Raw genomic sequence first — 17,414 nt, forward strand, 5'->3', positions numbered from 1 at the left:
TGTGGCAATGAGTGAGATCATTGTATTGATTGATCACTAGGTTGTTAGAAATGAATGGAAGTGAATGTGGAAAATTATAGATGACGTTAGGAAATGATAAAATGCATTAACTGATTGTAGTGGCTAGTCAGTCCTAGTTCCCGCATAGAGTAGTATAGAGTGTCATGCGGGCAGGCTGGTCTAGAACCACTTCACTGAGTAACTTGTTGCTCACCCCTCCATTTCCATTTTTTTCCCTGTGCGCAGGACTGTAAGTAGAAGTATATGGATGTGGGTGTGACGGTATTTCAAAGAAGGTTATGCGCTCGTCTCTCGGGACCAGTAACGGGACACGTAGGGTTGTCTAAATGAGTAGACACATGTCCATAACGCCCCTTCGATAACCCCGGTCGGACGCCGGGGGATCGGGCTGTTACACATTCCCTACACTCTCAACCAGGAGATGGAATCCTCTGTGCCGGAGTATCTCCACCGCCGTGTCTCGCCGCCAGGTTAAGGATGCCAAGGCTACGACTTCAGATTCTGATTACTCTCCGACACGAAGCAGAAGCAACGAGCAGAGGGAGCGATTATGCTTCTTGGATGCGACTACTGTCACTAACTGATTTAATGGAGTTTTCCAAAAAGGGAGAAGATGATTGATACTTACCTAAACCCTTGCTACTGTTCTTGGAAGGTCATTTCTCTTCTCAATAGTTCTTTTCCCTTGTTGTTTTATACATATATTAGAACTTATTGATTCGACTATAATGTTGGTATTTTTGGTTGACTTGACTTGCTTTTCAGAGGCTGCATCTTTAGTTTTTCTTCTTTTAACTCCTAATGAAGAAAGTTATAATTGCTAGTTCTGTCCAGTCCTCATCTTTTCTACCAAGCTTGGTAGTTTCATCTTTGTTTACAAATCTGTTATGAATTTGAATGTTTAACATGTGTGAATAAAAATAGCATCCACATGTATGTATGTTTCACCAAATATAGTTCACAAAAATAGGCACTTGTGCACAAAAATAGCCACTTGTGTATAGTTTTATTTTTAAAATAATACAATATATATTTGTATTATTTTTGTGTACACGAATACATTGGGTGATGTGTACACAATGTCAGCTTCATTGTATTTACAAAATTTTCTTATACATGAGGAGAAAGAAAGATGGACAAAAGAACTCTAATATTTGATGTATGAAACAGAAGATGGGCAATAAAGATAGTAGTTTAACATTGTCTATATGTACATGTGTTTGTCAACTGTACACATGTACACTGGTTTGCAAATGTCGTGTGTATATTTGTTTACAAATGTCCACATGTACATTGGTACATATGTGTATATTGTAGGCTTAAATTTGGCATGAACACATTTATCTGAAACAGAAAAACCAACGAAGCTTTATACGGCAGCAATGGCAGAGAACTTCGATGCCTCAATATACACTTGGAGATGAAGCTTATGCTCTTTGGGGAGATGCATAGAAGTTCGATGCCACAAAGCATGAAACACAGATGAAGCAGTTTGAGAAAGATCAAGAAGCTACTCATCTTTCTATTGTTATGTATAGGTTAAAACTTGGTAATTGCGTGTAACTTAGGATTTTTCTCTCTAATGAATATATTTTCTTTTATATTTACAAATTTTCTGGTACATGCGGAAGAAGGTGAGCAAAGGATCTCAAAAACTTGATGAATGTACATTTGTTAGTATATTTACAAGTTTGGTCATTGTCCTTATGTACATTGGTTTACATGCGTACACATGTACACCTTACCAATAAGCACATGTATGTTTCATTATGTACAGCAAAACATCTACACATGTACATCATATTTCTCAGTATTCTTTAATAAATTAAAAAAGTTTGTATCAATGTTACACTACAGGAAAGAGAGATTACGCCCTTTAACTCGCAATGGGAGACGAGTAGAAACAAAATGTATTGATTACCTTGCTTTTCTGCTGCAATTCTTGCAGATTTAATTATATTGTGCCATGGAAGTGTGTATTTCAATGAGCTACAACCAAAAACGAAATGAACCAAGTCAAACTAAAGAACTTGAAGGGCTCTCTGAACGTTAAAGCCGAGGATTCCAAACAAAATAATTATTTGAGAATCAGACCTCATCTTCACCATCTTCATCCTCGCCATCGGCGGCTCTGTCTCATCGCTGCTGTCGTCGTCTTCGTCCTCATCGCCGTCTTGCCGTCTCCTTCTTCATTTTTTTCTACTGGCTGTTAACGGAGTCCAGCTAAAAACTGCAAAACATGAATCTTATCGTCATTACCTTTTTCATCGTTATCTTGTTCTAAAAGAAAACAATTTAGATAAAGAAAGACAAAGAAGAAAAATAAAGGAAATAAAAGAAGTGTTGTCACAGAAAAAAAAAGAAAGAGAAAAAAAATGATTTGTGTCCGCATGATTTAATATTTTGTACTTTAGTTAGTATACTTTAGCTAGTATATTTAGTTAGCTAGTAGTTAGTTAGATTTCAGTTAGAAATAATAAAAGGAGGGGTAGCATTGGTTTTTTGCATGTTCGGAAAAAGAGAAACTAGTGTTAGAAAAAGAAAAAAAGTATCATAATAGTAAGAACTGTGTTATAATGTAATAATAAACACAAAAAGTGACTTAGAATGTAAATGTTTCTAAATATTTTTTCCATGTCATTAAATACCACAGAAGGTTCCATAATTTCTTGTGAAAAATGCATGTGCATTTTAAAACACATGTACAATTTTATAGTTACATTTTATATATTCTAATATACACAACTATAATATTCATATATGATACAATTGTCAGTTTAGTAGTTTAACTATTTCATCAATAGACAAACGAACACAATTAATTAGCTTAGACAAAATATTTAATTTTAAAAACATAGATATTATTTTATCAAGAATTTTTTATTCTACTTATCTAATTACAATATGTGAATTTTCTGTTTTGTTTTTGATTTTTAAATTGTTTTGCACATTTTAAGTGCAAAATTTTAATACTATAATATCTGATATATATAATTTAATATAATTTAATATTTTATTAATATTATTTTTAATTTTACTGTAATCAATATAATTTAAATATATTTATATGATAAATGGCCCCAGTAAAATAATTTTCTGGATGCACCACTGCTGTGGAGTTATAGTTGTAGATTGGGAAAAGGCAAACCTGGATCTAACAAGACTGGCCTTAAAGTACGACTCTTGCCACTGCTGTCCCTTCTATGGTCTCGCCGTCTCTCCATAGGACGCTGGAAGCTGTCTCCGTTGAACATCACCAACGATCTTCAAGAGGTTCACTACAATAAAGAAAGGCGAAGCAAATCGACCGAGTCGAGATCCAGAGGGTGATAACAAATGAGAAAACAAAAAGAGGGAAGAGGTGTTGTCTCCAGCGCTGTAGACACGACGACCAGAGTTAGGGTTGGCTAAAGCAGCGTCTACATAAACCATAACTTTGAGTTTTTATTTTTATTTTAGTTTGGTGTGGTTATTAATTGTAGAGAAATTTTTTAGGATGCTCATTTTAGTTTCTTTTTACCAAAAGAGCCTCAAAAAAAGAAAATGATTTAAAAGAAGTTTCATTAACGGACATATGTACACTAATACGTCTAGAACTAACTAATATAGACTTAGGGTTAGAGTTTTGTGGTGAGGTTTAAAATTTTTTAAAATAAATAAATATATATTAAAAGTATTAAAATAAAAATTCTAAAATAATTTCAAAAAGCATTTTCAAAATTCAAAAAGAAAATTTGAACTTAACAAATTCGGAAAAAAATTATAAAAAGTTTGAATTTGAAAACATATAATCTGAAACTATTAAAAAAATACTTTTTTTTTTTATTTACGTATATTTATATATCTATAATGCAAGGAGTAGATGTCCTTTGTCTATTTAATAAAACCTCTTTTGGTCATTTTTTTCCCTAGGCATGGGTGCTAGGGTTTTCGGATCTGGTTCGGGTCAGTTCTTTTCGGATCCGGGTCCTTCTGGTCCTAGAGATTTGGACCCAACTAGGTACTTGAATATATTTTTGGTTCACGTTCAGGCTGATTCGGATCAATAGTTAAAATACATGTAAAATACATGTAATGTTAGGGTCCATAGCGGGTCTGAGTCGGGTTCGGATATTTACGATACAAAATATCCAAACTACCCGAATTTCATCAAAATTTAGCCAAAATTTCTCATATTTATCTAAAATTTTACAAAATAACCAAAAATTTAAAATTAAACATTTTTCATATTAGTTGAAAATGTTATATAAATAATAATAAAGATTGCTAACAAAAAAACATTTCAATTAAATCATAAAAAATCCTTGGAATCTCTTGTGGTGATAAAAACTTAAAAAAAAGACTATTTGAAATAATTTCCCTTAATTGTACCATTTAAATACAAATATATCAAACTATCTATATCCTTCGAACTTATCTGACTTGCGTGTGAAACCTTACATCAAGATATTAATAAAGTAATTTCATATAGATAGTTATGTAAATTGGATTACAAGTGTGTTAAAGAAAAGAAAAGATTTCCTTAGAAACAAAGTTTGTTACAAAAAAAAAAAAGTTTGTTACTTCATTTGAATATTAGTTAAATGTTCGTTCCTTACGAAATGAGTAAAGAGTATAGTGGTTGGGCTGCCTGTGCATTTCGATGGATGCTTTTGAGCAGAATTCTAATTTCAATTGTTTGATGATTTTTGTTTGTATTTCAATTTTATCATAAATTTGATATTATTTTCAAATTTATTTTTTAAAGGATAACTATTTTAAAAAATAATTTAAATTTGTGATTACAAATATTAAATTAATTCTTCTAAATCATTTTTAAATGCTTAAAAAATTTATAAAACATTTATTGAAGTATTTAAACCCAACTCCACCTTCTAAATATTAAACCTTGAAAAATAATTAAAAACTAAATCTAAAATGTTAAGGTATTTTGATTAAGCGTATTTTTAAATAATGATAGATAATTTTTAATATTTTAAACAATTTCCGGTGGTGAATCTCATAAGAAAAATAGTTTGCCGATCCAATAAAATGTTTGAAAAGAGTTGTTTGTGTGTGTGGTTGCGGTGGATATGTTATGAACAAACGAAGATAAATTTTGAAATTAATATAAAACAAAACAAAATTCGATCAAGGAGAATACTCATTTTAGAGTTTGCAAATGGGATGTTACATCTAATATCTACACACGTATATGTTCGTCACCCCTGAAACGTTGATTGATGGCTTCAAACATGAGTTCGTCAATTTTTGTTTTGATGACTAGAGTATGCAGACACCATATAGGACCTTACTAGCTGTAAATGACATTTCGGCAGAAATGCGATTCTGGAAAATTGGTGATTCTCTCATGTTAATCCACCAATGTCCACATGGAAGACTAATAATTTCGCACTAGAGGAGAGTCGACACATGGCATGAACTAACATAGCAACTCTTTTTTTTAGTGGGGACCATTAAACCACCATGATGTGATTGAGTTCGTCAAATTCCACATAGTTGTTTAATAAAAACATGGTTTTTTAAAATTTCATTAACAAAATAATACTCATATATATGAAAAAAGTTTTTAGTAAAATTATCAAATCAAACACAGTCTTAGGTTTTCTAAATTGACATAATAGCTTCTGATTTAACATTCTATTTGGTTTTAAAAACTTGTAACTTTACATGCCTTTATATTTTAAAAATGCATAAAGCATAGATCCAGCAAAACCGAGAGATTGACCCACCACATTAATCTGTATTACATATAAAACTGCAAATTAGTCCTATTGGAAGTTAACATTTGTAATAAATAAAATAAATGCAACAATTGCAAATAATTTTCCACGAAAAAAAAATTAGAACAGAAGGAACGACAAAAAAATTAGATTGATATAATTGGTTACAATCTTTAACTTTGTGATTCTTATTAAATTAAGAAAGAAAATATGAATAGCTAGATGATAAAAAATAAAGATGAAGACGAAGAAGAAAAGTGAAGAACGGAATGATGCAAACTTACCCAATCAAAGGGAAGTCCAACAAATATAAGCCAACCTAGTAAGATTGTAAACAGATCCTGCCATCCATATTATATACCATTATTAGTAAACATTAAGGGTGTTCGAATATTACGTAACAGTTCTAGCTCTATTTAAACTGAGAAAATTATGTTTACTGAAATTGGACATAATGAATTTTCTAGTAACTCGTAATATTGTGAAACATAAAAAGTACAAGCTTCAATATACCTTCATATTACCACATATTGAATGTGTTAGTGCTGAATTAACTGTTGTATTGAGGAACACAAAGTAATTTATCAAGAAAGCCAACAAACATGAAAAACATATCACCACCTGCAAAAATATTCAAAACTTGTTAAATAAATCATTTATTATATTCTTACCATTCTAAGTTTTATGAACGATTAATTTCAGTTAATAATATCATTTTTATTCTCCAAGGAAACTCTATCCTGATATAATATATTGAACATATTCTTGTAAATATCTGTATGATTTGTTTTATAGAAGTTTAAAAACCATAAGGTTATATGTATATATACATTATATTTTAGCAAAAATATGTATATATACATTGTCATATCTACTAATAAATTACTTTATACATGACATCCGTAGTTATGAATTTAATTTTGATGTGTTATATATTGATGGAGCGGAAGCAACGATAAACAGTTCAACCAAGGGGTTATGGAACCACACTTGGGACCTGCCAGCTCAACCAAGGGATTCTAGGGAATTCTCACTTGGGACCTGCTTCTTGATTGATGAATCTAATCAAATCAATACAAGGGATAGAAAATACAATTCTCCCAAAAGCCAAAGCTCTTTTATTAATCAAATCAAACTGAATACAACTTTAAGCTTGAATACCTATTTATAATAAATCCTTAAATCTATGAAAACCCTAATCTTAGTTAAAATAGGAAACTACTAAAATATAGAAAATACAATAAAAAGTAATTATCTATGTAAACTAGTGAATAATAAAGATATTTAAAATATTTTCAAATATCTTGCTGCATCATATATGAATCATTTTCTGTAACAAGTTGAGTAAATAACTTATGCCATACAATGGAATGGGGTTAATCATTGATTTGCAAGTACATTTGCTAGAATATTGATTGAAATTATATTACATGAGAAATGTACAAGTGTTAAAGATATTGTCTAATGAACAAAAGCTTTCATATAAAAACGATAAAAATAATAGAAAAGTACCTGAAAGTTAAGGGAATAGAGATGAGGAAAGGATAACATGGCTTTAAGTTCACCCTTTATATTTGTCCAGAACAACAAAAAGGGAATGCAAATTATTCCTGTATATTACAAATATTTGAAAAGAGAGTTTTAGTTTGATTAAATTATAAAAAAATAGATTGATAGAATTATTCCGAAAGTAAATTTTCTAACCATTACACCACATTAGCCCAAAGGTGTTAAGGCCAGTAGATTTTCCTATAAACACAACAAAAAAACTAATAAATTAAGCAATTGAAATTACTTTAATGAACATCGTAAAACGAGAGGCATATTACCGGTACGTGCAATCAACGCTAGATAAGTCGCGGTACATATATTCGCTGTGAACACCAATCCATACCCATAAGCATCAAATGATAAGTCCCGGATTCCAGCGATAATAGCACCTAATAGAATTATTCCTACACTGGTAGGAATAACTGTATCATTAGTTTTTTTTTTTTTGAAACACTACTGTATCATTAGTTATATATTCTATTTAGCCAGTCGTATTCCTTTAATGCTAGTGGTATAAAAATCTCAAATCCATTCTTTTAGTTAAAATATGTTTCACGAATCATCGATCTTTCTAGAATACTAGAATTTACATTCTGTAACGTACATATACAACTAGAAGTTCAAATATGATATACATTCAAATACATATTTGTGTCAAAAATCTATATCTAAATAAGAATGTATTGATCATTTTAAAGTAACTGTTTTGAGAAATATATATATATATATATATCTGTGTCTGTGATCTTTAGAAAGTAGCACAGTCGAATATTTTATTTATGTATATACAGTACAGATTGTTATGAAGACTGATGCTTATAGTCTATAATGTCTTATAATAATTTTAAATATCTCATACGTACAAGACTGGAGAAATATATTTTTAACTAAATGGTGTAATAGCATTTCTATTTCGATTGTGTAATATTATAGTACCTGGAGATGACTGAAGCTGAATGCTTTTGACCAGAAAGAAAATATTCCATGATCATTGTAAAAAGTATAGTTGTGCGTCGAAGAGTAGTGTACATTGGTACATTGATATTGCGTACAGATTCCATCGTAACTAGCTGTTATAAAACCAGTAATGTAAAATGTATTTTTTATGATAATTTCATGATCAAAGAGTAAACTAAAAATCTACGCATACCATATAAAGTAGATACGTGAATGCAAGAGGGATAGTCTGAACCAAGCGTCTCGGAGAAACAAAAGTTAACAAACTGTCGTGCTCGCTCTTAGACTTATCAGTACAGAAGGATATGATCTTAAAATATTTCATTACATACAAAATAAAACAAGAAGAAAGCATCTGCAGTACAAAAAGATGTATGGAAATCTTTTAATCATTAGTTGTTAGAGTTTTACGAAATTGAGCATTTAGACATTTTAACAAAAATAAAATTTAAAAGTTAGAGGGATACCTGAAGCAAAGTTATGACATTTGCACTTGGAAAACTAAATGAAGAAAGTGCTGCTTTATTGAAAATTACTAGAAGAACTGCATGAATTGAATTTAGAGCTTATTAGCTGTGAAACATTTGAAAAGTCTTTGAAGAATTAAGACTTGAGTGTGCTAAATAGGATATGAAAACAAATATAAGATATATATACATATTCTCTTTATCTTATTATATGAATCCGAATCCGAGTGGTACATAAACGTATCGTAGTATCTGAGTTTGAATTCGGATCTAGTAGTATTAAAAATACAATTATGACATACCAGCGGATGCCATGTAGGAGACTGCGGCAAACACCCCTTTAAAAGACATGCCTGATGATGAAAATCTCGCTCTTTTTGGTTCTTCAGTTAAAATTGAAAGCGTCTTTTTCTCTGGTGACCCCATTCTTTCTCACCTTGTATACTAATTTGAGTCTATAAAGATACATCTAACCTATAAAATATATATAAAGTCTGTCTACATATTAAAAGTGGATACGTAACAAAAGGACCAATTAAAATGTTTCATCTGTAAATTTTTTATTTGCCAGTTCAAGATTTTGCAATAAGCACACATATATTATTTAGCTCTTGTTTCTGTTTTCTATCATATATAGAAGGAAAACAATACAAAACAATTAAATGCTAATCAATTTAAGAATATAATTTTCTTAAACACAAAGATATCTGCCACAATATTAAAAATACTAAATTTATTTATTTATTTTGTTGCTATATTATTTTCTAAGAAGGTGTATTGATGTAATATCAGAACCAGTTATCCATTTGTCTTCAATACATGATTTATTACCAGAATCTCATCCTTATCATTTGAAAAAATTAAATAATTCTCAATGAATGTTAAATACTAAATTCAAAATTGATAGTAAGAAAATATTATTTGATTTAATACAAAATTAAGCTTTACATAATTTATTTTGATATAAATTTGTTATAAATATACATTTATAAGAGTTGTAAAATAGATCAATTGTCCTCATTGTATACAAATAAATTTATAGTAAAAACATATAGCTTTTCTATTAATTTTTTTTACTTTTATGTCTTGATCAAATGAGTCATTAGGTGGATTTCTTTAGTTTCTTTTTTGGGTTCATTTCTTGGTATTTCTAGTTTTTATCTATTTATTTTAGAAAGTGAACTCAAAAAATTATCTATTTTAGAATACAAGTGTGGATCTAGTATAATATGTGAATTAGCAAAGACTTGATTCATGATCTTATCAAAATATAGTTCCACAGTCTTTTGTGGCGATCCTCAGTCCACCTTTAAGCTAGTCAACTTTAACACAACCAATAAGATTTGGTGAATTCCAATCTTATATCATGTATTCAATCTATGGATTTAGCATTTTTAACGTTATTTTGCTAATAGTATAAACCCTTGCTCAAAACTTTGCTAGGCGCTATGCGTATGCTTGATCGATCCGGGCCTAGCGAGTTAATAGAAACTCGGAAAAAATCAGGGAGTAATCGAAGATTTATTTTAGCGTTATTTTTGAAAATATTAGTTATACATATTATGTTTCATCTAGAATTATTAAAATGATGAGTTAGTTCAGTGCTAAGCCGCTTTATTGCCTGCTATGGACGCGGGGTCAAACTATAGAGTATGTGTTTTAGTGATTTTAATTTTTTTCTTTTAAAGAAGGTTGAAATTGTCATTAACTTTTCTTCTTCTTCTTCATTAGATATTTTTTTTTGTTTCTAAATTTTATAGAGGCAGCTGCACAAACAGAAAAAAAAATTTCTTTCTTAATTTTTGTTCTTTTAATGTCAATTTTTACTTTCATTAAATGAAAAAAATTAAAATCACTTTTTCTTTGTTCTTTCCATAATTTTCTCCATTTCTCTCGCTGTTTGTGATGAAAGTCACAGATCTATTGTAGTATAGTTGATTTTTATGTTAAAAGAAGCAATGTTTTGAGATTTTTTTGAAGATCCGATTTTCTTCACCGAGGATAGCCAATCGCCACGGCTTCTTGCCGCCGAACGCTTTTTCTCCGCTTAATCGGTCAACACGGGCCCGTTTTAAAAAAGGGGTATAAACCTAAAATAATTTAGATAACTTCATAATCAACATAGACAAGATATAATGGCTGAAACGAAACACTCCGTGCTAATTTGTCTATATGTGTTTTTTGCGTGATTAATATGTGAAATTTCAAAAGTGTTGAAGACCTCGTATCTCTAAAGTTTCTCAAGATTAAATGAGAAAGCATGACATTATAATGGTTTCAACACCATATTCAACATTTTCAAACAATATGCGGTGAAACTTACTTCTGTTTGATGAGATGCTCTTATGAATTATTATATACCATGTTTTTACTATTTTTGATCATGATATAAATCTTTTAAAGAATCTTTATTTTATGTTTCAAATCTGTTTTGAAGTCTATTCAGGCCTAGGTACATTTTGGAGAAATATGGAGATCATGAGCCATTTGGAGATTAAAGAGAAGAAAACTCGTTAGCTGTGAAAAAACAAAATACATAAGTTAGAGTCGATATTTGGAGAGTTTTGATCGACACCAAGGAGGTGTCGGGCAACACCAATGTTGTTTGACATAGCTGACTTAAGTTTCCAGAATTACACTTTTGGCCCATAAATTTTTCAATTTGAAAGAAGACCTTTGGACGTGATTTAAGCTATATAATCTATTTTTCTAGCCACAGTTTAGGCTAACATTATTTTACTCAGAGAATGACTAGAACTCCAGTATACTCTTATATTTTTATGCAATTCATTCAGTTTATCGCTATGTTACATGATTATGTATGAATAGTCTACTTGTTAGGTTTAAGGATTTTCTATGGTTTTGATAAACTTATAATTTATAGAACTGCTAGGGTAATCATTTTGTATCCTTGACTAGAATTATTCTTATTGCTCGTTTCTAGAGTAATTAATCAAAAATAGAGAAATTGAAATTGAAACCTAGAAGAACAGAGAATCTGAATTAATCCTAAAAAACATAAATCAAAATGAAAAGAGATGATGAAATAAAAACCCCAAACATAAATTGATAAAACCCTAGGAAAGGTCACTCTGTTTTCGGTTGGATAAATTGTGAAAGGGATCGGACTGGATCGATTTTGGTAATGAAATGGATTTGTGGATAGATGTCGAAATGGATAATGAACTTGGGTGATGATCTATGAACTGATCGATCAGTTGCTTAGAAGTGTCTAAGATCGTGTAGGTCACCATTCAGACTTGATCAAAGACGAGTTTGACTTCAGAGATTCCCCTCCTAGCAGTGAATACGGTGTTCAAATAAGAACAAATGATTCACAAATTTAAAAGAGATTTTTTTAATAAAAAGGTGAATGATTTTAATCATGGCTACTTAGGATTTTTTATAGGATTACATTACGTAGAAATCAAAAAATGAAAATTCTAAAAACAAGACTTAGAAAATAGAAAATAAAGACTTGAATTTTTGTGGAAAACCAAAATGTGGACTGAGACTTTTGACTGGAGTTTGAATGCCTCTTTCCCATGCACGACTTTGACTCATTTTGTTGATACTTCTTGGTGAAAATGGGCTTGTTAAGCACTAATAAAAAGGCTAGTCGAATTTAATGGTTGGATGATGGGTTGAGACAGTTTCTGTTTCATTTGGACCGGTTTCTTCATTTTTCTTCTCATCCCTTTGTCTTGACCTAAATATAAATCCAAAAGTCCTCATATAACAGCACAACTAGTCTAGCATGTAAGCTCAAGTCTTCTCACGGTCCAAAACTTCATGGATCATACTGATAAGACTCATAAACAGCCCACTGAGCCAAGCTATGTCAGTTGTTTAGATGGTTCCTACCTTGCTCTTTTTTCCTTGACATAGATGCTGGTCATGGTTACATCACACGAAAGTCATATGCTATCTCTAAACTAAGATGAATCTTATGTTATGTTGTAAGAAATTGTCTCTTTCTTTTAATGTTGATTTTAATACAATCAGTCGTTGCAGAAATCATCTTTTGTATATTTTGAAACAAGAAGATAAAGCCGTTCAAAGAGGTTGATACATATAAGCCTTATTTTTTCATAGTTATGATATAATTAGATTAAATGTTCATAAAAAAAAATCATTTCTCACTAAGATCAATATGAATCAATCCAAGCAACAATGAGGAACCATGGGAGATTTTCCCAGAAAGTCGCAAAGAAACCGAGAAGAAAAGAGAAGAAGAAATAAACTTGACAATTTTCTGATTAATGAATCTAATCTCCACGACTGTTACTTGTAGACACGCACTTGAATTCATCTTTTTGATGACATGGCTTTGTCGACGACGCCTTATTGCCATAATTCTTTTTCTTATATCAAATGAGAACCTTGTGCATTTTTTTTTCCTCATTCGCAGTTCGTAACCAACCGTTCTGCATCTCTTAAGGTTTTATCAACAGTAGCAGCACCAAAGACAATGATGAGCTTATATCTCCAACGGTGCCATATAGAATAGGACTGGTTTTTATACTTTGTCTGAACTTTCATTTGTACCTAATCAATTCCCCAAACACACATAGCTGCGAAATATACAATTTGGTTGCATAGCCACTCTTCTCATTTCTGCTCTTCAACCAAATCAGAAACATATGATGATAGATCTTGCTTATGTGCTAAGTCGGCTTCATTCACGGAGACATGAACCTCCTCAAAACAATGAGCAATGTGTCGCTTCCTTTACACCCACTCATAGTATTGCTGGGAAATCTTCAGAGAAGACTGAGACATGATTGCCTTGAAAACAACAGGAAGAGAAAACTGACATCACATGAACAATGCTCTACATTTTGTGACCAACGTGTCTCCATCGTATTACACAAGTACCAATGCTTCTCCACACTATGACAGCCACGACTCATTAAATCTGAACCATTTTATTGTTTCTGAAATTTGTACTCGTTCTTTTTTCATAGAGAACTGAATCATAACATAGAAAACTTGTTTTTCCTCAGGAGATATCTGCGTTCTTCAGTTTGGACAACAATGATTGCTTCATTAGTCATAATTGCTTAAACGCTTCTGTTTACACTTAAATTTCCAGTTTTTCACATACTTTGCTTCCTTCCTCTATTATCAATCTGTGATAGAACTTGATCAAACAAGTGGTTTGCAACAAGCTCAACATCAGGATCATGTGATTTCTGAATCGATTATTTCACCAAATCAACATCTAGAACATATACTTGTTCAACAGGTGTAAAATGGCCGAGAGAGTAAAAGTCATAATCTGGAGCCAAGCTTCTGGGAGTCTACGTATTTCGAAGTATGGTAAGTTTGGATCACGAAAAACTTGACATGATTCAAAAAAAAATGGAAGATTGGTCGAGCATCTACTTGGTGGTAGATTCGCGGGCGATAAGGATCGATCAAGAAGTTTTGAAGTACGGGGTGATCGAAGAATTGATCGTGAGTGAACCATGGGTCGAATAAACCGCTCGATCATGGTTAGGACAATGTGATAGATTGATCAGAAGAGCGTTTTGGAAACATCACGTTTTTGGAATCACGACGTTCTAAAAGCTCGACCTTTAGAAGAACGACGTTTCTTCAACACGAAGTTTTCTGCAAAACTTCGTATCAGTAAAATATTATGTTGGAAACATAATATGTATTAAGCAGGACGGAAATTAAGCAGGACGGAAAGCAAGCACGATGGGAAAACTCTGTTGGGGTTAAAAACAATTATCTCGAAATCAACGTCTAAAAATTGTGTTTCCGTACGAAACACTTTCTCAACACACTCTCGACAAAAGTTCTAAAGCAGAAGACTCAAGAGAAACGGATCACGGAACCAAACGAGCAGTCCAACTCGCCCATTCGGCGAGTTGAACCGAACACAACGTCCAACTCGCCCATTCGGCGAGTTGGTCTAGACCTTATGCCTTTCACTGGACCTCGGCGGATTAGTCCCTCGTTTCGTATCGATTGGAGTTACCGTTGGAACTTTACAATAAGAACCGCGAAGACTCGTTTTCCCGAATAAAGTCCATGGTTATATTATAAACGGTTAACTTAACACCATAGTTGTCTAAACTATACGAGAAGTGTGGACTTTCCTCGTTAAGACGACGTTGTATCAAGAAGCGTTGTTTCTAAGAAATCGTAAAAACGTCTAAAGTCGAAAAATGGTCCAAAGAGGCCTAGAACACGGCTAGAGGCCCACTTACAATTTCGTATGAAATTGAGCCCATCAATTCGATGACGGTGTATCTTTACTTGCAGAAGTAGATAAATCTCGCGAAATCGAAAGGTAAATGTCAAGTTTCCAAGATAATGATGAAGATCGAGAAGAAAATGAATATTTCCGCAAAATGATAAACTTGACTGAGGGGCAAAAAAAGGGAAACGAGAATCGACCCAAAAGGCATATATAAGGGGAGCTAAAGCAAAAGGCGCAGGGGAGAGACCTAAACCTACAAACACTCTGCTAGCTTAGGAAAACTTAGAATTTAGGCGACTCGATTTTACTTATACTCTTTTCGTTCTTGTTTTGAGATCAGATTGGCTAGCGGAACTCTGTCCGTCTTGTCTCTCAGAAATCCTGTAACCTTGTTCTTTTATCAATCAATAATACGCCTCTAAGCAACTTACTTTCAATATTCTGTTATCTTTGTCCTTTTCGTTCTTTGCGTGTTTACGCAGATAATCTGGGACTTCAGAGAAATTTAAGGTTTCCTATCTTTCTTTATTTTACGAAAATCGACAGTGCGAATTTCGGTTCCCACAACGCCTCCAAAGCGAAACAAAAGAAAAGGGAGAATGGGCCCTACATGTAGATGGGTCCAACAACGTTAGAGGAGCTTTAGTAGGAATAATACTTACCTCGCCGATATGAAATACAACCTCAAGAGCCGTAGGGTGAAACTTCAAGGCAACAAACAATGAGAGCGAGTACGAGGCCTTAATCGCATGGCTGAAACTCACCCATCAAATGGGTGCAGAGAACATCCAGGTCTTCAGCGACTCCAAGCTGATAATTAACCAGGTGCATGGAGAATATCAAGCAAAGCACGACATCATGATCCAATACATGGCGGTCGCCCAGCGCCTCATCAAGAAATTCAAGAGGTGCAAGCTCAAGAAAATTCCTATGGAGCAGAACTCGCAAGCCGATGCTCTAGCCAATCTAGAATCCTCTCTCAAAACGAATAGCCAGATGAGTATCCCCTTGCTTGTGCTTCAAGGGCTAGCCACCCTGGAGGACTCATAGTCCGAAGGGATCTCCGCTATCGCAGAGGACGAAACCTGGATGACCCCCTTAATCCGATACATAGAGAATGACATTTTCCCGGAAGACCGCAACGAGAGCAGAAAGATCAAGAAGCAAACCGCAAGGTATTACATCTCCCAGGAGAAATAATATCGAAGGTCCTTCTCTGCCCCGTACCTGAGATGCGTCACGCCTCGAGAAGCCGCTAGAATCCTCGTAGAACTACATGAGGGAGACTGTGGATCCCACTTTAGCGGCAGAAGCCTGGTGCTCAGGGCCAGAAAGACATACTACTATTGGCCCACGATGGCTGCAGACGCCAACAAGCAAGCTAAACACTGCGATCAGTGTCAAAGACATGCTCCGGTTTCCAAACTCCCTCCAGAAAACCTCAAATCCATAAGCTCAATGTGGCCCTTCAGAAAGTAGGGCATGGATATAATGGGAAAATTACCTACGGCGCCGGGGCAGAAGGTCTTCCTTCTGGTAGTAACTGACTACTTCTCGAAATGGGATAATGCAGAAGCACTCAGCCGAATAACAGAACTTCAGATCCAAAAGTTCTTGTGGATAAACATGATCACCCGCTTCTGGTTCCACAAGAGATTGTCACCGATAACGGACCCCAGTTCACAAGCCACAACTTCAAGGAGTTCTGCAAGGACTAGGGCATAAAGCTCACCTTCGCCACACCCCAACACCCCCAGTCCAACTGACAAGCCGAAACCACGAACAAGACCGTGGTTAATATGCTGAAGAAGCAATTGGAGGGTTCTCACGGGAAATGGGCAGAATAACTACACGGAGTCCCAAGACAGCGACGCAGGAAAATCCCAACTCGCTGGTCTATGGTACTGAGGCCATAATACCCACGGAAATGCACATGAGAACAACGGCCTCATGGTCTACCTCTCAAGAAGAGACTGACGAACTGATGTCATTGAGCCTCGACCTACTCGACGAAAGGAGAGAGGCTGCTTGACAAAAAAACTGGTCCTACCGTCAAGATGTCACCAAGAAATACAACAAGAATGTCAGAAACAGGACCTTCCAGCAAGGGGATTGGGTTCTGCGGCGAGTAGGCTGCAACACCAAAGAGAAAGCAGCATGGAAACTCGCCCCCGGGTGGGAAGGACCCTATAAGATAATTGAGGTGCGGGGAGCAGAAGCCTACAGGCTGCAAGATCGTAAGGTAAAATACAACCCAACTGCTAGAACGCCCTGCACCTCAAAGCTTATCATTTCTAAAAACGATATTCGGATCATGATTTCTATTGCTTCACTATATACTATTTAAGCACTATGGTTTCCTACTCCTATGTATACTAAACGTCTATGGACAAAGCTTATATAATAAAATAGTTCCGACTATAAGAGTAGTAGGAAAACCATTATACTTAAAGGGGCATACGAGCTGGATAAGGTCTCAAG

At 33.6% G+C, this 17,414-nt stretch overlaps 1 protein-coding gene across 1 annotated transcript; it reads right to left on the reverse strand.

The window, feature by feature from the left end:
• Nucleotides 1–1,654: 1,654 nt before the first annotated feature.
• On the reverse strand, nt 1,655–10,366 carry LOC106359687 (UDP-N-acetylglucosamine transporter UGNT1-like). The gene is made up of 12 exons (XM_013799342.2): nt 9,022–10,366; nt 8,720–8,796; nt 8,446–8,607; nt 8,232–8,365; nt 7,574–7,704; nt 7,449–7,493; nt 7,257–7,354; nt 6,258–6,365; nt 6,029–6,085; nt 3,170–5,762; nt 2,116–2,251; nt 1,655–2,010 (listed from the first exon to the last, which is right to left on the reverse strand). The coding sequence occupies exons 1-10, from the start codon at nt 9,143–9,145 to the stop codon at nt 5,688–5,690; spliced, it is 1,011 nt and encodes a 336-aa protein (XP_013654796.1). The 5' UTR covers nt 9,146–10,366; the 3' UTR covers nt 1,655–2,010; nt 2,116–2,251; nt 3,170–5,687.
• Nucleotides 10,367–17,414: the final 7,048 nt, after the last annotated feature.

Source organism: Brassica napus, chromosome A7 (assembly GCF_020379485.1).
Source record: "Brassica napus cultivar Da-Ae chromosome A7, Da-Ae, whole genome shotgun sequence".
In the NCBI taxonomy this organism is placed as follows: domain Eukaryota; kingdom Viridiplantae; phylum Streptophyta; class Magnoliopsida; order Brassicales; family Brassicaceae; genus Brassica; species Brassica napus.